Source organism: Emys orbicularis, chromosome 2, assembly GCF_028017835.1.
Source record: "Emys orbicularis isolate rEmyOrb1 chromosome 2, rEmyOrb1.hap1, whole genome shotgun sequence".
Classification (NCBI taxonomy): domain Eukaryota; kingdom Metazoa; phylum Chordata; order Testudines; family Emydidae; genus Emys; species Emys orbicularis.
In genome coordinates, this window is record NC_088684.1 from 207,845,973 (window position 1) to 207,868,260 (window position 22,288).

General features: G+C 46.4%; 1 protein-coding gene across 1 annotated transcript in view; it reads right to left on the reverse strand.

The window, feature by feature from the left end:
- Positions 1-7,188: 7,188 nt before the first annotated feature.
- Positions 7,189-22,288, reverse strand: part of ITPRID1 (ITPR interacting domain containing 1) — a 60,534-nt gene continuing 45,434 nt past the window's right edge. Inside the window, exons 11-14 of the mRNA XM_065399122.1 lie at positions 16,861-16,988; positions 15,436-15,547; positions 9,835-10,161; positions 7,189-7,218 (exon numbers count right to left, since the gene is read on the reverse strand). Coding sequence (XP_065255194.1) covers positions 7,189-7,218; positions 9,835-10,161; positions 15,436-15,547; positions 16,861-16,988 — 597 coding nt within the window. The remainder of the gene's footprint in view (positions 7,219-9,834; positions 10,162-15,435; positions 15,548-16,860; positions 16,989-22,288) is intronic.

Genomic DNA, 22,288 nt, shown 5'->3' on the forward strand with positions numbered 1-22,288 from the left:
AGTTCTGGGAGAATATTCAGCTATCCCCTTGCAGGTCACTTTGTGCTGGTCTGGCAGTATAAATTGCCTATCGTGGGGCCCAATGCATCCGTATGCATCTGAGGCCAGAATTTTACTTGCTGCTATGAATTCCCTTGAGGTTTTGCTTCACCTGTCAAACTGACTTTTAGCCGTTTAGCTATTGCAGCCATTTACACCAGCAAAGAACTTGGCACTGGGCTTTTATGGTGACACCCACTGAAAAATAGCTTGGATTTGTAGGGCAAGTCTCCCACTGCAAATGAATGTGGGATTTATCTGTTGTTGTGAACTTCTCCAGCCCCTGCCCCGCCTCTTCCCCAAAGGCCCTGCCCGCTCCACCCCACCTCTTCCCATCCCTGCTCTGCCCCCACTCCCCTGAGGACTGCAGCAGGGCCGGACCTGCACTCACTGGCAGCCGGAAGTGCAGCGACCCACCTCAGCCCCAAATTTCCTGGTGCCCTATGCAGCTGCGTACTTTGCGTATGGGTAGGGGCGGCCCTTAGTTTAAGCTCCCAGGCTCATCTTTTGTAAGTGTTATGCAGGTTTCCTTTGAATATGAGGACACAGAGGTCTGATGTGGAGTGATTGTTTTGTGAAAAGTGTTTGCCCACATGTGATACGGTGTTTTTTTTTTCCTTTCATCATTTTTTCTGTCTGAGTTCATTCGCAAGCGTAGTGATTGTCTGGTTCCAATAAAAGATATGACCTCACCCATCTTGTCTTTCTGAGGAGTGTTATGAGACTCAATTCACTAATATTTGCAACGTACTTGGAGATCATCAGGTGGAAGGTGCTGTAAAGGTCATCAGACACCAACACGCTTCTACTTTCCAGTGCATGGCATTTCGTATATGATCCACCTGAAAAGGAGAATTCACATTGGCTTATGACAAGAATTTGATTAAAAACGGAACTGTTGCATCATAAATAAATCAACGGGACCCTTTTTTTTGGCAGGAGTTGCATAGTCTGGATTTGAAGATACAGTTAAAATAGCCTATCAGGTTCCAGCCTTAATGTATCTGCTACTGTTTTATAAAAGATAATAGCCTGCAAAAACACTGATTCTGAGATGGTTGCTCATCTGCCATCAAAGACTATTTTAACAATAGGTTCACCTTCTGTTGTGCTTGCTGCAGGTTGGTGTGCATGCTATGAACAGCAGTATATATAGCAGCATGTAAGTATCTTTTGCAAGTAGTATTTATAATTTTAATAATAATTCAATAATATTTCTAACCTTTGTTCACTGTGATTCTTATAACATTGCTCCCGCTTAAGCAAATTTGCACTTTGCTGCAATGACACACATGGCTTATTTTGCTGCCAGGTTATAGGAGGAGTGTAGGAATATCCTGGCCATGCCCTACCTGCCCCCCTACATGGGGCACTCATGTGGAGGAGGGAGGATGGGGATGGAGCATGCTTTGCCAACTCTGTGCTTCCTAGGGAAACTCCCATGCACAGTTGTTCCCTGAAAATCTTCAAGCTGCTTTATGGTCACTTTATACCAGTGCTGAATCTGGTGTAAAGTGGCCATCAGACAAGTGTTAATTCCAACCCCACCACTATGAGTCCAAGCCTCCTCCTCCTCAAGTCAGTGACAAAACTACCATTGACTTCAGAGGGAGTAAGATCAACCCCAAGCTTCCTCCTTCTTGGATTCTGTAGGAGGCACTCAGTCACACAGTACATACATTAATGTGTCAGAGACGCGCTGATGTTTAACCATCCATTACTCTCCAGGGTGTACTGCACAGATACTTGGAAGAGCCACCAATGGGAGACCCTAGCATGGTACCATAGCATCTACATAGCAATTCAGCAGGGCTACTACTGCAATCTATGGGCTACAGTAGCTCTACTAAATTGGGAAGTTTGGACCAATGGATTCATGCAGCCATGAACCTGAAGTGACAGAAACAACCACCAATATGGTTGAGAGCCCTTTTTTGTTTAGATTATCACTAGGTTCAATCCAGGGCCGGCTCCAAGTTTTTTGCCGCCCCAAGCAAAAAAATTTTCCCGCGCCCCCCGGCCCCGCCCCTTCCCCGCCCCATTCCAACCCCTTCCCCAAATCTCCGGCCCCACCTTCTCCCCCGGGTGCGCCGCATTTCCCCTCCTACCCCTCCCTCCCAGGCAAGCCTGGGAGGGAGGGGGGAGAAGCGGAGTGGCGGCGTGCTCAGAGGAGCAGGTGGCAGTGGAGCGGAGGTGAGCTGGGGGGGGTAGAGGTTTCTCTGCCCCCACCCAGGGTTACTTCCTGCGGCCCTCCCCGCACCCCCCCACCGCCGCAGCTCACCTCCGCTCTGCCTGCTCCCCCGAGTGCGCCGCCGCCGCTCTGCTTCTCCCCCCTCCCTCCCAGGCTTGCCACAAAACAGCCGATTCACGCGGCAAGCCTGGGAGGGAGGGGGGAGAAGTGGAGCAGCGGTGCGCTCGGGGGAGCAGGTGGCAGTGGAGCGGAGGTGAGCTGCAGGGGGGAGGTTCCTCTGCCCCCCCCAGGGTTACATCCTGCGGCCCTCCCCGCGCCCCCCCCACCCCCCACCGCCGCAGCTCACCTCCGCTCAGGGCCGGCTCACGGCTTTTTGCGCCCCAAGCAAAAAAAAAAAAAAAAAAAAGAGCCAGAGTGCCGCCCCTTGGAAAGTGCCGCCCCAAACACATGCTGGGAGCACTGATGCCTAGAGCCGGCCCTGGTTCAATCAGAACTGGGATTCACAATCTATCATCATCCAATTTTTAAGGTCTCAGCCATTACTGACTTAATGTGCTACCCCATACGACAGCACAGTAAGGCGTGTATATATGCCATACCAAGAGTCCTAGACCACTGTGATATCAATCAATCAATCATCACTCTTACTCTACAGCTAATCTGCATGCAACATTTCCATTGGTTGTCTAACAGGAACTGCATAGATGGTGGATTACTTGATTCAGCTGCCATGCCCATGTGACAGCATGGGTTTTTAACTATTAGTGGTATTTGTAAAATGCTCTGAGTTGCATTTTAGAACAAAGTTTGATTATTATTATTATTGTACATTAGAAAGAGTTGACGACTTTTTCTATTTCTTGTTGCTCAGAATACTTTTATTGCTAAAAGAATCCAGTTACTGGTCTAGCCCTAAATGCACAAAAGTTCTGTACAGTTTCAGTATATAAATAGATATATTTATATGTTATATGTTTGGAATTCTAGGCATCATGTGAGAAAACAAACTATTTTGTATGATATTCCTCTGTTAAATTTAAATGATGAATGGTATTGAGCACCATGAACTGGCCATAACATTCAAAGACTGCTAAAATGGAAACGTGTATTCACTAGCAATGAAATTCACCCCTTAGATTAGGATTTAAATGGTGCACTCTTGACTCAGGGATAAATTTTACCTCTTGTGCCAAAGCTGGAGGTCTTTACTCCGATCTTGAGATTTGTGTGCAGCTTAGTAACACAGTATATATGTTCTCATGGAGCTTGACTTGTCTGTGGAACTATTTTTGGATTCTGCTGGAAAGGAGCTAGTTACAGTTCTGTGGGAGGAGCTACATCCCTTGTGCGTGCTCGATAAAGAAACTTTGCAAAGCTGACGTCTCTTTCTGTGGCCCAAATCGGCATTGTTCATATGTTTCTTATCCATTTTGCCTATGCAGCTTCTATACACCGCGATGCAGTACTGATGCAGCTTATTGCAGCTGTGCTTTCACTCACTCTTGCATTAGAGAGCGCGGGAAAAGGCTGAGCCAAATTCACCCCTGGTGGCAGAGGAGTTCTACCAGATGTTAATTTGGCCCAGTGTACACTCCAAGTATTGTTCCATGAATTAGGCTCTGTGACACTCCATACCTTGGAGGAGTGCCATGTAACCCCCATATTCATCATTTGTATAGAATTGTGATATTTCATATAAAGCACGCTATGTAAGGTATCATGGGAACAGCTATGATCTGCTGAAAGCCATTGTTCTATCTAAATATGTATATCATTAGTGCATATGAAGTTCTGAGATTGTGTTGTATTGTTGTCACTAAAATATGTTGTGAGTTGGGGAATCGCCAAAATATTAGCTCCCCAGAAACAACAACAAGGGAGCTAACCAGCGCCTGGGTGGGTGTCGAACAACTATGAGCAGCCATTGTCCAGCAAGGGAGTTACAATTCGATGACTCCCTTACACAAGGCCACACCAGGGGAATTGCTCTACCTTGTCTCGTGACTCATCAATGGCCACCAGACATGCCTGGACTTGTGTTCTTCAAGCACGTGGAATAAGGATATAATATAGGGAACAGAGGCTGTATGGTTTGGCCTGTCTCTTCTCCCACCTACACTGAAGGCAATGAGAACACTGGAGCTGAGGAGACTGGTCCCCAGGCTAACAGGGAGAACCTGCATATGAAAGACTGTAACCAAACTGCAGTATCCAATGGCATGAGAAAAACTGCTTAATCCAGATATTGCCTAGTCCAGGGGTCGGCAGCCTTCAGCACGCGGCCCATCAGGGTAATCTGCTGGCGGGCCGTGAGACATTTTGTTTACGTTGACCGTCCGCAGCTTCCAGTGGCTATGCTTCACTGTTCCCCGCCAATGGGAGCTGCGGGAAGCCGCGGGCTGCAGGGACTTTTGCCAATCACTTAAAATCCATCTTTTGTAATCAATAAACTTATTCTAATGTTTATCATTACCAGTGCATTTGACTGAAGTGCTTGGTAAATATGCTCAGGTTACAAAGACTAGTGTATGTCCACTTTCCATTGATGAAGTGGTGAACCAATTAATAAACTTGCATTGCTCAAGAAAGGGTCTTGAGCAGTGCAAAAGGGTATATTCCTGAGGTACAAGACTGGAGCTGGGAGGATTTGGCTGGTGCCTTTCTCTGTGTGATTCGTGAGTGGCTCTGGGAGCATTCATGCAATCTAGCTGGGTGTGGGGCTTCACATGCAATTGTACTGAGTGGTAACAGCACCTGGAGGGGTTGCTGCTTGTCACCGGTAAGGCATTGTGAGAGACAACCCAGATTAGTGAGTTAAGGGGGCACAGCAGTCCAGCAGTCCCAGGTTGCATCCCTGGGTTCCTATCACAGGCTCACACACTTTAAAGGAGCCCACCTTGAGTTTTGAAGAGGATGGTTTTAAAAGTAAGATTAATTCAGTGTAAGTGCTCTTTTGAGTTGTAATTGAAAAGGTCAATAAGTTCATGTATCAACCATGAATGGCTAAAAGGGATAGGAGTTTCAATTTTCCATTGCTAGTTTCCTCAATAAAATCGATTTTATCTATCCTGTTACAGAGACATATGTCTGCACCTGCCTGTTAGTTTTTCAGAAAACATTTACATTGAAGCAACAGTTTTCATAAACAAAGTGCTCTGGCTCAGGTGCTGTGGATTCTGTTATTTAAAAACAGCTTTTGCATCAATATTTTAAGAGATTTTTCAAAGAGGAAATACGGGCCACAGTGGGACAGATCTTGTTGCCTTCGTCACATAAAACTCCCAGTGAAGTCATTAGGAGTTTGTGTCACTAAGGCAAGCATGATTGGGCCAGAGGTGGTGGCTGGCTAGAAGTTCTACTGACAAGAATTTGATCCTGTCTAGTACATGTTCGGAGGGTGTACGGTGACCAAACTTCCCAAAGGGAAAACTAGGTGCGGCCTGAGCCCTCCTCCCCCACTGTGGGGTTGGCCCGAGCCCTGCCTGCCCCTCCTGCAGCACAAAGCTGGGGTTGCTGCATGCCTGAGCCCTACCTGCCTCCCTTCCCACCCACAGCCCCTGTGTGACCCAAGAACTGCCTGCCTCCCTTCCCACCCCCAGCCCCTGTGTGATTGGGGTTGCTGCTCACCCAGGAACTGCCTGCCTCCCTTCCATGTGAGGCTGGGGTCGTTTCCCCTCTGAGCCCTGCCTGCAACTCCCTCCCCCGTGCAAAGCTGGGATTACTGCTCGCCTGAGCCCTGCCTGCAGCCCCCTGTGCAAGGCTGGGACAGCTGCTCACTCAAGCCCTTCCTACCACCCCCTCCCCCCCCCAAGTGAAGTTGGGGGTCACAGCTGGCCCAGGCCCTGCCTGCAGCTTCCAGCGTGAGGGTGGGGTCACTGCTTGTCTGTGCCCTTCCTGCCGTGCCCCCTGTGAGGCTGGGGGCGCAGCTTGCCTAAGCCAGTCCAATCCCCCTCTCCCCTGCGCGAGGCTGGGGTCACTGCTTGCCTGAGCCCTGCCTGCAAACCCCCCCCCCCAAAGTGAGGTTGGAGGTTGCTGATCATCCAAACCCAGCTTGTCCCCACTTCCCCCCCCCCCCCCCCCCCGTGAACCTGGAGTGGCAATAGATTTTGTGTCTAGATCAAAGCCCTGTGTACTCCACAGCAAACTGGACCAGAATGCTGAGGCAGTGGCCCTGGATCCTGCAGCCTTCTTGGGTTCTGCAGGTTCTTTTGCAGTGGTTTCAGTTATATTATTTTAAAATTAGGTTTCTATGAATTAAATATGAAAATGACTAATACAATCAGTACGATACTCACTGTGTTATATATTTTGGTACTCAATTCAATCTACATTATATGCTGTCCACACATTGTCATTGTGCTGCAGATTTCTAGAGCGATGATAGATACATCCATCATAGAAGTTGTCAGGGGGAAGATGGAGGTTTTAGTGGTTGATAGGGAAAGTGTGCGAGGCAGTTTGGGGTTGAGGATTAATGTTAGCTAGATGCTTCACTCAAATGACCAGCAGTTATACAGTTAATACCTTTCCAAGTTATTTTCTCAGGCTGGGTGAATGTACAGGAAGACAGTGCAACATCAGTTTACTTGGTTCATGTTTCCAAGATTTTCTTCACAACTATGAGGGCTCAACTGTTTTTTGAAATGACAGCTTACAATCTGGCGTCTAATACTGTGCCAAAGGATAGAATTTACTACAGGCCTTTTGCCTATGACCACAGAACAGCACAATACATGGCACCCTCATCGAGATAACCCCTTAAAATGGTTTCCTTTCAGGACAGTCCATGCACTGCAAAAATATATAGAATGCCCTGCTGCAAATGACAGCTGTTTCATTCTGTTTTTGTAAAGCCTTAGATGCTTTAAAGTGTTTGTTGTAGGAAGAAGTCACAACTATTTTTTTTAAAAAGTCCACAGTTGTCAGTCTTCCTTCAATCTCTTCATTCTGCTATGTCATTACTGAAAATTTTGGACCGATTTCTTCAGCTGGCAAAAGAAAAATAAGTCTTAGTCCTTAAGTAACTAAAAACTAGTAATCAACTAACAACTAGTTTCTAAATAACTAAACAGTCTTAGTCTTTAAATATCTGGTATAAAGGAACACAATACTTTAAATGAAATCGTTAATTGCTTGTTTGGTTCTGTAAGCCAGGGGCTTCATTCTTGGAAGTGATTCCGTGATTCTGCTTTACCACTATAAATCAGGGATAACTCCTGTGTGTAAAACTGGTATGAGAGTAGGGTTGCCTACTTTCTAATCGCATAAAACCGAACACCCTTGTCCCGACCTGGCTCCGCATGGCTCCCGGAAGCGGCGACATGTCCCTCTGAACGCCCCTTCTCTGAGTCCCCACCCCCTGCTCACTCCATCCCTCCTCCCTCTGTCACTTGCTCTCCCCCACACTCACTCACTCGCTCATTTTTACTGGGCTGGGGTATAGGGTTGGGGTACAGGAGGAGGTGAAAGCTCTGGCTGGGGGGTGCAGGCACTGGGATGGGGCCAGAAATGAGGGGTTCAGGGTACAGGAGAGGGCTCTGGGCTGGGACAGGGCATTGGAGTGTGTGTGGGGGGTGAGGTCCCCAGCTGGGGGTGTGGATGAGGGGCTTGGGGTGCAGGAGGGGTGCATGCTGCCACCGTGCACTGGCGCCGCCCCTGCAGCTCCCATTGGCTGCAGTTCCCAGCCAATGGGAGCTGAGGAGCTGGCACATAGGGTAGGGGCAGTGCATGAAGCCTCCCTGGCTGCCCCTGCGCTTTGGAGCCAGAGGGACATGTCGCCGCTTCCGGGAGCCATGCGGAGCCAGGTCGGGAGCCTGCCAACTGGACTTTTAATGGCCCGGTCAGTGTCCGAAAACCGGACACCTGGCAACCCTAAAAGTGAGAAGAATGAAATCCACTGATTTTACTGAGGCTTACATGAAGGTAATGCAGAATTTGGCTCTAGCTATTTGCTTAAGAGAAGGTCCAGCCCTAAAGATTTGGGTCCATATTCTTAAGTGGAAAAGTGAAAGACCATGGCCCATCTGACTTTTTAGCTAGACCACTTTCTAGTTAATCTCTTTTACTAAGTTTTTGTATCTTGAACAATAAAGAAAAAAATCTGTTTCTTATTGATGGTGAAACTGTAAAAGCAGATCAGTCAAAAAGGTGAGCATTTTCACTTTTACACAAAACCGGTGAAACCCTAAATTCACTAATTTATTTGGGCATAAGCTTTTGTGGGTAAAAAACCACTTCTTCAGATGCATCATAATGCTTATGCCCAAAGAAATCAGTTAGTCTTTAAGGTGCCACCGGACTCCTCGTTGTTTTTGTGGATACAGACTAACACGGCTACCCCTCTGATACCTAAATTCATTCCTTTGGCTGTCCATGTAAACTAGTTGAAGTTGTTTTGCAGGCTAATGCTACTTGTTCATTTCACACAGTTTGGTATAGATCTCAACCAGGGCCGGCTCTGGCTTTTTTGCCGCCCCAGGCAAAAAAGCCTCCGCCCGCCCCCCCCCGCGAGGGGGGGGGGTGGCGAGCCCCAGCAGGGGCTCCGCTCTCCCGCCGGGGGGAGGGCGGCCGGAGCCCCGGGGCGAGGGTGGCGAGCCCCGGCGGGGGCTCCGCTCTCCCCCCGGCGGCCGGGGGCAGGGGGCCGGGGGGGAGGGCGGCGAGCCCCGGCGGGGGCTCCGCTCTCCCCCCGGCGGCCGGGGGGAGGGCGGCCGGAGGGGAGGGAGGAGGGCCCGGCGGGGGCTCGGCTCTCCCCCCCCCCCCCCCGGCGACCAGAGCGCCGGGGGCAGGGGGGCGAGCCCCGGCGGGGGCAGGGCGGCGAGCCCCGGCGGGGGCTCGGCTCTCCCCCCGGCGGCCAGAGCGCCGGGGGCAGGGCGGCGAGAGGGCGGCGAGCCCCGGCGGGGGCTCGGCTCTCCCCCCCCCCGGTGGCCAGAGCGCCGGGGGCAGGGCGGCGAGCCCCGGCGGGGGCTCGGCTCTCCCCCCGGCGGCCAGAGCGCCGGGGGCAGGGCGGTGAGCCCCGGCGGGGGCTCGGCTCTCCCCCCGGCGGCCAGAGCGCCGGGGGCAGGGCGGGAGGGGGGGGGAGGGCGGCCAGAGCGCCGGGGGGAGGGCGGCGAGCCCGGGGGGAGGGCGCCGGGGGGGGAGGGCGGCCAGAGCGCCGGGGGGAGGGCGGCGAGCCCGGCTGTGGCCCCGCTCTCCCCGGCGGCCCGAGCGCCGCGCCGCGCCGCCCCCCTCCAGGTGCCGCCCCAAGCACCAGCTTGGTTGCCTGGTGCCTGGAGCCGGCCCTGATCTCAACCAATCACACTCGGAGTTCTAGACTGACAAGGCATTGCTGATACCACCAGCCACATAATAATACTGCCCTCATTACCATGAGTAACCGCTGCAGTTAATTTTGAGAATGCTACCCCACCCTTTGTCTGCCCTATCTATTTAGATTGGAAGGTATTTAGAGCAGAAACTATAGCTTGGTAGGTGTATGTATAACACCTAGCACAAAGGGGCCCTTGGTTGGGCCTCTAGCCACTACTGTAATAAAAACAATAGTAATCTTGTGTCAGCATGTTCTGACATTGGAATACGCAAGCAACCAGAATAAAATGAATTCTTACACTCTGTAGAAAAGCCTTAAAGTCATTTTTTGGCTGGGGAGGACCTTTTATTTCCTTTTTACTGGTGTGGAGTTCCTGTGGGTCTAGCTCCGCTGTTGCCATAGCAGGAAACTGTATCTCTGGTGTTCCTGGCATTGAGGCTGATGGGAATGTTTCACTTCTGCTCAGGCGCCTTGGAACTACCGTTTCTGAGCACCCAGCTCTAGGATGTGTAGTGTCAGCGGCATCTGGAGCAACTTGTTTATTCTGGACATTTCTTTCTTCCCTCCAATCAGGGAGTCCAAGCTCTGAAAACAGATGGGATTGTTCTCCTAGTAATTGGTCCAGCTGTGGCAGAGAAAATAGGGAAGACATGCATATTGTAGTAATAAAAAATTATAAAAGGTATCAGACAGTGATACACAGGAGAGGTTATGAAGCATGCCCACTTCTTATTGTTGGTCAAAAAAACAAAGTATAATTTGGCAGCTGATATGCTGCCGTGAAAAGAATTCAGTAATAAATTTCAATCCCATTTTCACGTTTCAGTAACATAAATTTCAATCCCATTTTACTGTGATTGACTGACACAGTTGCCTTAGGCCTGGTCTACACTAGGGGGGGGATCGACCTAAGATACACAACTTCAGCTACGAGAATAGCGTAGCTGAAGTCGATGTATCTTAGTTCGACTTACCTCCCGTCCTCACGGGATTGACTGCCGCTGCTCCCCCGTCGACTCCGCTTCCGCCTCTCACCGCGGTGGGGTTCCGGAGTTGACGGCAGAGCGATCCCCAATAGATCGATCACTACCCGCCGATCTGGCGGGTAGTGAAGACGTACCCTAAGTACAACCCCCCAAGCAGACCTCTGTGGATGTGTGCGGCAGCCCTGGATTGAAAAGGGTGTATTGTAACAATTTGTGGCCCAGATTCACCAGTGCACCATGCACTGTGTGTCATGCAGGCACTGCAAAATGAATGGCTTCAATCTGGAAATGGCTAATGAAGAATTCCTGTGGTGGAGGAGAAAGCTGGTGGAGATGTTGGGGCAGGCACAGAGTGCTGCTTTGTCAATTCAACTGTTCTTCCTCAGCTACTGTAAGTGACACTAAAACCAGGCAGAGCAGCCCTGGGGAGATACAACTCTGGTGGCCATCTCCCTACTCTGCACCAAATGAAGATGGGGCTTCCTTCTTCCCTGTCCCCAATTTGAGTTGTGTTTTAGGGCTTATCCACACAGGGGAAAATGACAAGCACAACTATAACACAATAAGTAAGCCGCTACAGCTATGCTGGAGTTACTCCCCATGGGAACACTAGTCCAGCACAAAAGTGACTTTATCAGAGTAAATATTCCAAAATAAAGTCACTTTTATCATTACTGAGCTCTAGCAATGCCAGTTAATTTCCCTGCATAGATAAGTACTTAGGGAGGCAACATAGGCTAGGAAGGAAGGATAGTTCAGTGGTTAGGGCATTAACTAGTGACTTGGGAAAACAAAGTTCAGTCCCCAGGTCTGTCAGAGACTTCTTGTGTTACCTTGGGCAAATCACTTAAGATGAGATTCACAAAGGTATTTAAGTGCCTAACTCCCATTGAAATCAATGGGCATTAGATGCTGAATACCTTTGTGAATTCTACCCCTAATCTCTCTGTGCCTCAGTTTCCCATAGGGTCAATAGATTGGTGTAGGAAGGGAACTGGTAGTGGGGAATTCCCAGATGAAGCTCAGCATCATCCATGCCTGAAAAGCTATTGGACTATGTGGCCTGAGCCAAGTGTTAGACAGGGAACGCTGGTGCGGAAACTGCCAGGATCTTGGAAAAGGTCTGAACTTATTCAAGGCGTGGTGCCAAAGAAGGAGGTGCTGGGGATTGTGAGGGTGTGTGGGGCTTGAAAAGAAATGGGAAGTAAACCCAGAGCTCCAATGGTCTCTACCCAGGCCAGGCATTGAATGAAAGAATGGCATTGGCTATCTTGGGGCCTTTGTCCATTATACCCCAAGGGAATAAATATGTGCTTCTAGTGGCTGACTGTTTTTCAAAGTGTGCAGAAACATATCCCCTTCCTGATCAGAAAGCTCCGACAGTAGCATTTGTCAAGAGGTTTGTGTGCTACCATAGACACATGCCTCAGCCCCTGCATGCTGATCAGGGAAGAAATGTTGAATTCCCTTTGTTCGAAGAGGTGTGTGACCTTTGGGAGATCCAAAAAACCTGCACTACACCTTATCACCCCTAATCTGATAGGTTAGTTCCATGATTCAACCACGTGTGTGTTGGTATGCTGCCCTCTCTGATTCAAAACAATCAAAGAGAGTGATATGAGCTTGTCCCCTACATTAGGATGGCCTAGTGGAGCACTGTCCAGTCATCTACAGGATATACACCCTATATGGTGTTATTTGGTGGAAGATCTGCCTGCCTGTTGAATGCATATCTGGGGTACATGTTTTGGAAGAGTTAGAACATTAGCATACTGGGTCAAACCAATGGTTCACCTAGCCCTATATCCGGTCTCCAACAGAGGCCACTACCAGAGGTTCAGGGGAAGTGTACACAACAGGACAATTTTGGAGAAATCCAGCAGGCTTCCCCTCCGGGTTTTTGACAGTCAGAGGTTTGGAGTCACCTCAAGTATGGGGTTGCAGCCCCAACCATCTTTGGCTAATAGCCATTGATGGACTTATCCTCCATTACCTATCTAGTTCTTTTTTAAACCCAGTTATACTTTTGGCCATCACAACATCCTATGGCAATGAGTTCCACAGGCTAATTGTGCATTTCCTCTTGTTTGTATTATATCTGCTGCCTATTAATTTTATCAGGTGACCCCTGGTTTTTGTATTGTGGGAAATACAATATTCTCTATTCACTTTTTCCACACCATTCATGATTGTATTGACTTTTTTATCATATCCCCCCCCCCCCATGCCCTTAGTCATCTCTTTTCTAAGCTGAACAGCCCTGATCTTTTTAGTCTCTCCTTGTATGGAAGCTGTTCCATATCCTTGAACATCTTTGTTGCCCTTCTCTAAATCTTTTCCAGTTCCTCTATATCCTTTTTTGAGATGGGGAGACCAGAGCTGAGCACAGTATTCAGGGTGTGGGAGCACCATGGATTTATATAGGGGGATTATGATACTCTCTGTCTTATTTTCTCTCTCTTTCCTAATCGTTCCTAACATGGTTAGCCTTTTTGACTGCTGTTGCACATTGAGCTGAAGTTTTAGGAGAAAACAAGTTTAGCAATCCATCCAGCTATGTCACACAGGTAGCAGGATACTTGAGTTCTGTGAGTCAAGCTGCTAAGAGGAATCAGGCTACGGCCACACAAAGACGGAAAGAATACTATGATGTCTGGGTCACCAGAGAGGTGTATGAGCTAAGCGAGTCAGTGTGGGTATGAGACCAGGAAGGGGCAGGGTCCAAAATTATGCAGAAAGCTTAATGGTCCCTTTTACAGGCATCAGGAAATTGTCTGGGGTGCTACGTGGATAAACTTTTGTTGCAGATTGCAACCAGTTGAAGCCCTCTGTGAATTGAGGGCAGGGACATTGAGCCCACACAGGAGCCCTCGGTGACCACCCAACCTCAGGCAAAATACTCTCAGGAGTGCTGTATTGCAGCTCCCCTGCAGTTCCTACATACAAGGAATGTTCCTGTGTCAGAAAGCCTAGAGTGAAGATGGGGATCATGAGCAAACACTTGAGGTGGTGTCAGGGTAGGGCTCAGCAGGGGGCCATTCCGAAGACTCACCCCTGCCACCAGTCTCAGCAGGGCCGGCTCCAGGCACCAGCCTGGCAAGCAGGTGCTTGGGGCGGCCACGGCGGAGAGGGGTGGCACGTCCAGGTATTCGGCGGCAATTCGGCGGACGGTCCCTCACTCCCGCTGGGAGCAAAGGACCTCCCGCCGAATTGCCGCCGCAGATCGCGATCGCGGCTTTTTTTTTTTTGGCTGCTTGGGGCGGCCAAAACCCTGGAGCCGGCCCTGAGTCTCAGAATCCCAGGGCAGACTGCAGCAGGTGCACAGACTGGCTTAAGGACTATTTGAAGTAGCTTCAGCAGGATGCGGAGGCACATCATCTTAGAAGGTGGGCGTGCAGGGTAATGTAATAAGCCAGCAGATGGCACCTAAATGTGAACAGCTACGTTATGGGAGTCAACGGCCTAGAGGTGCAAGAAACTGGAGGATTCCATGACTGTGGGGAGGAGCTGGAGGGACTTGCCATCCTGACAGTAGCATGTGTTTTGGGGGTGGGGGAGAGAGTTCTGTGGGAGGAAGAAGGACTGTGTTGCCCTGGGCGCGGTGTGAATGAGCCCAAGAACAGGACTGTCAGAGACGGCTAGACTGGGACGGCGATGAGCACTGGGGACTTAGGGTCGCACGTATCCTGAGGGCAAGGGAAGGCTGAGTAGCCATGGAGCAGCAAATCCCACCAGGACAGAGGCCCAGACTGAGCAGCCACTTCTCCCGGCCTAATTAAATGGTCTCAGAACTCCGTGTGCACTTGGGTGTTTTTGTGGCAGGGGTTTCCAGATCCAGGTCTGTGCCTGACCTGAAGAGAAACAGGTGCAGACATGCTACCTTCAGACATCTACCAGATCCTGTGTCCAGCATAGAGAAGGGGGTGGGTGGGTTGGTACAATGCTTTATAGCAGCAACTGTTGCTTAATGGGGATGACAATTATACTTAATGGGGATACCCTTCAAATAATTTAGGAGCACTTAAATCTTTTTGGGGTTTTAATCTCATGCTGGCTCTAGTTACTGCTCAAACAACAGCTTTCAGTCGCTCCATAGCTACGATACGTTTTCTGTGTACATCAACTGTTTCACTACTGACTGCTCCTGGCCGTTGTTTTACTTCTTTCATATTAACTGCAGACAATGGGTATCCAAGCCAGGTGAATCCTTACTGCACCTACCAGCCATGTTAATTTTTACAGGCTCTTATCAGCCTTCAGTAATTGAAAATTTCTGCACTGTGAAGTTAGTATCAAATTGGTTGTTTTGTGCGTACGCTTACATGACTGTAAGTCATGCAGCAATTCTATAACTACAGTGGTTGATTTGGAGGAAAGTTGATGACATTTTTGGTTATAAAATCACAAATGGCAAGAAACAAGTGATCAGTTGGAGATCTGACAAAATATAAAGTTCTCTCTTTCCAAAGAGAAAACTTTTGCTTTGCATCTGACAGCAGTTTATTAATAAAATACCTACTGGATTTAACATTTTTTAGATTTTGAAAGAGCAACAGTGTGGCCAACACCACTAGTGATGTTGAGTGTATCCAGGGTCTGGTTTTCAGAAGGTTGGACCTCAGAATTTTCTGAAAATCAAAGCCCGTTAAGGAGTCATAAACTGGGCACCTAAAAACTGAAGCACCTGGAATCACTAGTCCCTTTTTGAAAATCTTGGCCCAAGGTTGTACCAGATGACACAATTTAACCTTGTTGGTTTGGTCACATGTTCAACTGACAGCAAATGCATGTGGAATCCACAAACGGCAACCACTAACTGTGACATTGCACCAGTAAAGGCAATAGGATAAAGAGTCTTTAAACTAGATTCCTTTTTCCTATGTTTCACAAGAATAGCTGCTTATACAACGTACCATCAGAATTCCCTCCCTAGCCTGGCGAGATCGATCATTCAGCTGGAATTCCAGTTCAGAAACCTCACGACGAACAGCTTGACGTAAGACCTGCAGTTGTCTTTTTTCCTCCCTGTAGTAGACAACAGAAGAAAAACAATCAGGTGAATAGTGATGCTCTGCAAAGCATCCATTTCTCATTCATGCCATTAATGCGGTGTTGTTTCAGACATAGCACCACAAAACATTCTACAGTCTAAATAATAACCTAACAGTACTAGCATCAGTTAGTTCCTTTACTGCATTGCACTATGCAGGCCACAGAACTCTGAATAAACTGAATTCATGTGTGTGTCACACACCCAACTGTATAGTCCTCCCTTTTTCTTTTAACCTTTCCCTATATTAATTCATAAGGAATAACCATTCAGTCATACAAAAATAGTCCTGGGCACTAGTTCTCACTGCAGACAACCCAACTAAACAGATTTGGAGCCAGCCATTTTGAGTTATGACATTACAAAAAAACAAAAACAAAACAACCGAACAAAAAAAGACATACCTTCCCCCCCTCCACACTTCAAAGTGCTCTTCATTCAAAAATGTCTTGTTTGATTAACTGCTACCTTTCCTCAAACTACCCTCCTCTGCCAAGGGACTGCACATGAAAAATTTCATCCAGAAACAAGTTTTATTAGAAGGAAAGACTTATTTTTTAAAATTAGGTGTATAATGGAGACTGTTTTACAATCTTGATGATGGTGTTACTGCTATGATTCTAATACAGTGCTTCCTTTGGTTATGGCCCAATCTGTATAATGCCCTCATCATCAAACCCCACCTTCCCCCCAGAAACCCCCACCTATGTTCATCTGGAAAGCTGAGGACAAAATAAATGAGATCTATTGCAAATTATGCCTGTATTTCCATAGTATTTTAAGTCATTTAAAACTAAAATAGACCATATTTTTAATTCTAATGTTTCTGAACATTGAAATTAATGGAGACAAGTCATACTTTTCTATGGACACAATTACATAAAAAGTCCTTTTCACTTGCAGGGTGGGCACACGACATGCACAATACCCATGATGGCACCTTCATGATTGGGGATGTCATACTCATGAGGAATCCCAGCCATTGAGTCTGAGAAGTATCAAAGAGAGTGTTGGCACATATTATAAATTCCTTATGTACACCTAATCTTAATGCAGCATAAACTGTTTATAACATACACTGCCATGATCAAGTTTAGAAAATATTGGTTGGATAAAAGGATAGTAATAAAGTGATGAACAACTGAATGCTGACTTCTGTGTTATACGGTAAAAATGTTAAGTCTGAGTGTTGGCACATACAGCAAGATGCTCTGCACACGCAGTCAGGGTCCAAAATGTTGCTTTTTTAATGACCATAATATGTGTATTTCTGTAGTGATATAATTACCTTCCTTCATCTGACATAGCACTGGAAAAAAGATCATGTTGCTCTACCAGGTGCTGCTCGATCTCATCTAGCTTCTCCCGGAAACTCTGGCAAGAACTCTTCATAGCTTCTATTTCATGGATTGTGCACTACGAAGAAGAACAAGAAGAGTGACTATTTCATTACTTTCCTTTTAATATTTGTTATACTGACAGCTCAGGAGGCAGCAGTCCTATTCTCATCAATAGAACAGGTACATCATAAGCAGGCTTGTCAGACATTAGTAGGTACAAGCTTCCAGATGACTTCTGAAGAATATAAATGTCGTATTTAGTTATCAGCTCTTCTTTCTTAAGTCACATAGGCCTCCCCTGAAGTCAATGGAAATTTTGCCCTTGTCTTCAAGGGAGACAGGATTTTGCCCATAGTTTTGACACAATGGGTCAAATTCTGAGCTTAGTTACACTTAAGTAAATCGTTAGCATTGAATAGAGTTGCCCTGGATTATCATCAGCATCACTGAATGAAGAAGTTTGCTCCATGTGTCTGATTTGAAAGACAGGTTGAGCACTGTACCTCTAGAACCATCATCACATTTTCTTGACCCACCATTTGTAGACGTTAACGTTTAGCTGACTTTTACATTACTAGTGGAGGCAAAAGGATTAGTAAACTTGAAAAAGAGGATCAGATATTGATAAGAATAAAAATAGCAACTGCAATTGCACTAGCTAGGATAAAATTTCAAAGGCTATACAATTCTTTTGGGATTCGAGCTGGCACTATGACATATATAGTTCAGTTCTCTCTGTGCCAAAAAGTCTGCAAACATCACAATTCCCACAGATCTGTTCATTTGCTCAAAACTATTCAAATAATGTGTTATACAAATATATTTCAGCCTATAGATTGCTCATCAACTGTCCTTGGCAAATATTGCTTTGAGTATCCATTATTAACTATTTGAAATTTGAGCTGTTTTCACAGGACACAAGATTTCTGTCCCCAGACTGGATGAGTGTAAGTCTTGGAATCAGGTTTCCAGGACAAATTCAAAGTTTGCTTTTTGCAGAGTTTGCAATATTTGTTCATAAGTCAATGTTTTGGGGAACATTCCTGACAGTAACATTGCTTGATAGAATATACAAACACGGCCAAAGCACATTTATTTATAAAGGATATAAACTCTCCTACTTCATGGCAAAAAAGTCAATCACTAACTGACAGGAGTTAGAAAGAAATTTCTATGGGCAGGTTATTCCCTAATCGTCCACTCCAGGTTCTCTCTTGCACAAGGTATTGGTTTGAATGAACTGTCTTTCTCTAATATGGCAATTCATATGTTTGTATTCTTGAACATTCAAATAAATATTTGGAAATAATGTCTGCAGTGTTTCATGTCTACTGTGGTCATTGATTGGTATTGAGAAGTAATTTCCCCGTAGCATAGTATTTCTCTGGGGACTTTACATTTTCCCATTAAGACTCTAGCATGGGCCTCAGTTAGAAACGGGATTCTAGACGAATTGTTTAGATCAGTTATACATTTGAATAAATAATCAATGGATCACTGGCCTGTTCTGCTTTGGAGGTTCCTGCACATCAAGATGTTATAGAACGGTCTAGCCACAAGGGTAAAGCTTGTCTGTGCATGAGACAGAGCTTTCTCAAGGGCTGGTTCAAGGTTGTGGAACCAACTCCCATGGGATCTCCGAACTACCTCAAACCTCACAATTTTCCATGCCAAGATCAAGGTGTATTTCTCCTACCTGGATTTTGCTAATATAAAGACATAGCATGTCATATGTTAAAAATGTAATTTCCCCCTCTAGGGAGAGGATGAGAGAAAGAAATAAAGAAAGAACCAGACATGAAAAATGTTGGTCATGTCCCCTAATTCACTGCTGGAGATCACTCAAGTACCTTAGTGATGGATATGGTATAAGAACATGAATAGACTAGAATGATATGACCACTTTGGAAAACCTAACCAAAACAATTTTTTTAAAGTTGTGTTAATCAGCAACTGAGCCTCCAAAAGGTATGGAAATAAAGTGTTTCTGTTGGGAAATAATTTCCTTGTACAGGAAAATGTCATACCCAGATGAATAAAATATAAACATGCAAATTCAATATAATCTGATGGCTATTTGCTCTTTCAGTGTTTTAACACTGACTTCTGTCAAGAACAATGTTGCAGTTAATATAGATTTTGATTACTTTCAGGATTTTCTCTTGTTCTAGCAAATGTTTGATGCTTAAATCCCTTGACAGGCTGGACTAAAGATTATGGACCAAATCCTGTCATGTGGAATAAAGCCTACATACACAGGATTTTCTCCATATGAAGAAGTGAGGAGCAGAATCTTCAACCTTGTGCAGTGGAGCAATACCCACAATTCTAAGACACAGGATGTAGCAGCAGATGCAACCTGCTGCTGCTCTCCCTTTAACTCCCCAAGATTTTAGGCCAGTAAAGCCTCAGACCCACTGACTACACACCAGCATACCAAATGCTTTCCAATTTAGATGGGCATGGAGTTCCACTGTACATAAAACTAGGAATGTTTTCTGACCCCCCTACATGGGCTTTCCTACACGTCCCTTACACCCAACACACAATCACAGCTTTCCCAGTTGTTTGGGTCCTTCTGTGATGCAGGGGCTGGATTTCACATGATTAACCCCAGACAAGTGCCAGATTTAACACATCTTTGCTTAAACAACAGAGCTTGAACAATAGTGTAGTGTGCAGTCAATGCCTGCAGTATCCTCAGTCTCAGATTACTGAAAAAGCATCACTGTTAATCCTTCACCACCATCAGACGAGTGATAAAATAAGTTGGACAATGTAAATTCAGCTGTAATGTACTAAAACACTGACATCTTGTGGCAATTGAGAGACATCTCTCAAAATTCATAGCACTTCAGCAAATAGTTTAAAGAAAAGCCCCCATAGCATTGATATAGTCAATAACATGAAATTCATCAGTTTCACTTCATAGGGGTTAATCTAACTGTTTTCTGCACTTTGACCCACTTGTGTTTACAACAGTCCCAAGTTTCACTTTGAGTTTCAGGTTCAAAGAAAGAAAGGAAGAAACTCATTTGAAACCATCAAGTTTCCATAGTTTCAACACAAAATCAGGAGAAACACTCACATTCCTCATGGTGCAGAAATATCCATTGGCCCAGCTTTTCTCAGAAGCATTGTGAGCTTTCCGACAATCCTAGCAGGGCCTGTTTATGGGGGCGTAGGGCAAAATCTGAAATGGAGGCCCCCCAACCCTTCTAAAAAGCCTGACAATCACCCCTTGGCACATGAGCCCCTACACCCAGCCCTCTCCCAGGAGCCTCAGCCCTCCAGGGAGCTCTCCTGCCATCCCCCCCAGGAGCCCCTGCCTCCCCAGCCCACTCCTTATCTTACTCCTCCCTGCTGGTGAGACTTGCCTGTTGGGTCCATCCTGCTTCCCAGCCAGTCCTCACTGCTGAGAGAGCCACCATGGTTTTGGTAGCCAGCTGATGAACACCTGGCATGTGGCACATTGCATGCAGGGTCCAGTTCACCTATAGTGGCACTGCAAGCCTGTGTACCAGATCTCAGCAACACTCACTCAATTTTGTCCCAGCTGTCCCCCACCCTCTGTCATGACCAAGGGGCGGCTGGGCCAAACCTGAGCGGTGCTGCAACCCTGAGTGCCAGGTTGCAATGTTTACCTACAGTTTACCCCAGCTGCTCTGCATCATATTGTTCCATGGATTTGGGGTGCCTCTCAAACAAGTGAGGCCCTCCATCCCCCGGGTGACCCTGAATCCTCAGTTTTGAGTTTGTAACAAAGTCAAAACCTGGTGACTTTTTGTAGTTTCAGTTCTTGTTGCAAACATGTCACATGGTTCCGACAGCAAACACAGCTTTAGGTTGGCTAAGGGTATGTCTACACAATTAAACACCTGCAGCTGACCATGTCAGCTGACTTGGGCTCGTGGGGCTCAGGCTATCCGGCTGTTTAATTATAGTATAGACATTTAGACTCGGGCTCTGGGACCCTGTGAGTCAGCTGACCTGGGTCAGCCACGGGTGTTTAATTGTAGTGTAGATATATCCTAAAATGTTCCCTATTCTACCTGGGTCAGATTTTCTGAGATACTGGGCACTCCCCATCCACTGACTTCAATCAGAGTTTTGGCTGCTCAGCCCTTCTGAAAATCAGGGGTATACGGTATCAGATCAATTTTATTGAAATCATTGAGTCTATTCATGGGATGATTGGGTCATATGTGATTTCATTCTTATTTACTAAGTATATAGCAGCATGTATATATACCAAAAGGAGGGCATTCTGCAGCTTCAGACATAAAGTGGTTAAGCTGTATAAGTTCACAGAAAACCATAAAGTTTCCCTTTGGTTTCAAACACTGGCTGACCTTGTATTACTACATAAATTTGCAAAAAGAACAGGAGTACTTGTGGCACCTTAGAGACTAACAAATTTATTAGAGCATAAGCTTTCGTGGGCTACAGCCCACTTCTTCGGATGCATATAGAATGGAACATATATTGAGGAGATATATATACACACATACAGAGAGCATGAACAGGTGGGAGTTGTCTTACCAACTCTGAGAGGCCAATTAAGTAAGGCCTCTCAGAGTTGGTAAGACAACTCCCACCTGTTCATGCTCTCTGTATGTGTGTATATATATATCTCCTCAATATATGTTCCATTCTATATGCATCCGAAGAAGTGGGCTGTAGCCCACGAAAGCTTATGCTCTAATAAATTTGTTAGTCTCTAAGGTGCCACAAGTACTCCTGTTCTTTTTGCGGATACAGACTAACACGGCTGCTACTCTGAAACCTACATAAATTTGACTTGTTTTTCTACAAACCTTTCCCTCCCTTTAGCCATTTCTAATTTTTTTTTTTTGCCATGAATAAGGGCCCTGATAAAATAAAGATACAGGGCCAAAGTGAGGTGAGTCTGAACTAGTGTAACTTATGGCATCTGCTGGCCCCTTCAGTGTGGAAATCACAACTACTTAGGCTCTTTTTTGGGACTCAAACTCACTTGGCCAAATGCAGAGTGGTGCATAAGAGGGTACAATTTACATATTGATAGGTAGGTGTGAGTTTAAGCAAGGCTGAGTGGGTTTGAGAGCGTGTAAGGCCGTTTTTGTACTGGTATAACTATTTCATTTAGGGGTGTGACTTTTTTTTTTTTTTTAACTGAAACAGTTATGCTGGTACAGCTCCTAGTGTGGATGCAGTTATATTGATATAAAACTGCCTTGTACCAGTGCAGTTTATTCCCTTGCCTGGTTGGGAATAAAGCTATATCAGTATAAGCACTGTATAACTGCAGCCATATTGGGGAGGGGGAGGTTGTACTGCTTTATATATACTGGTGTAGTTTAAAGCAATACAACTTTTTATGTAGAGAAGCCCTAA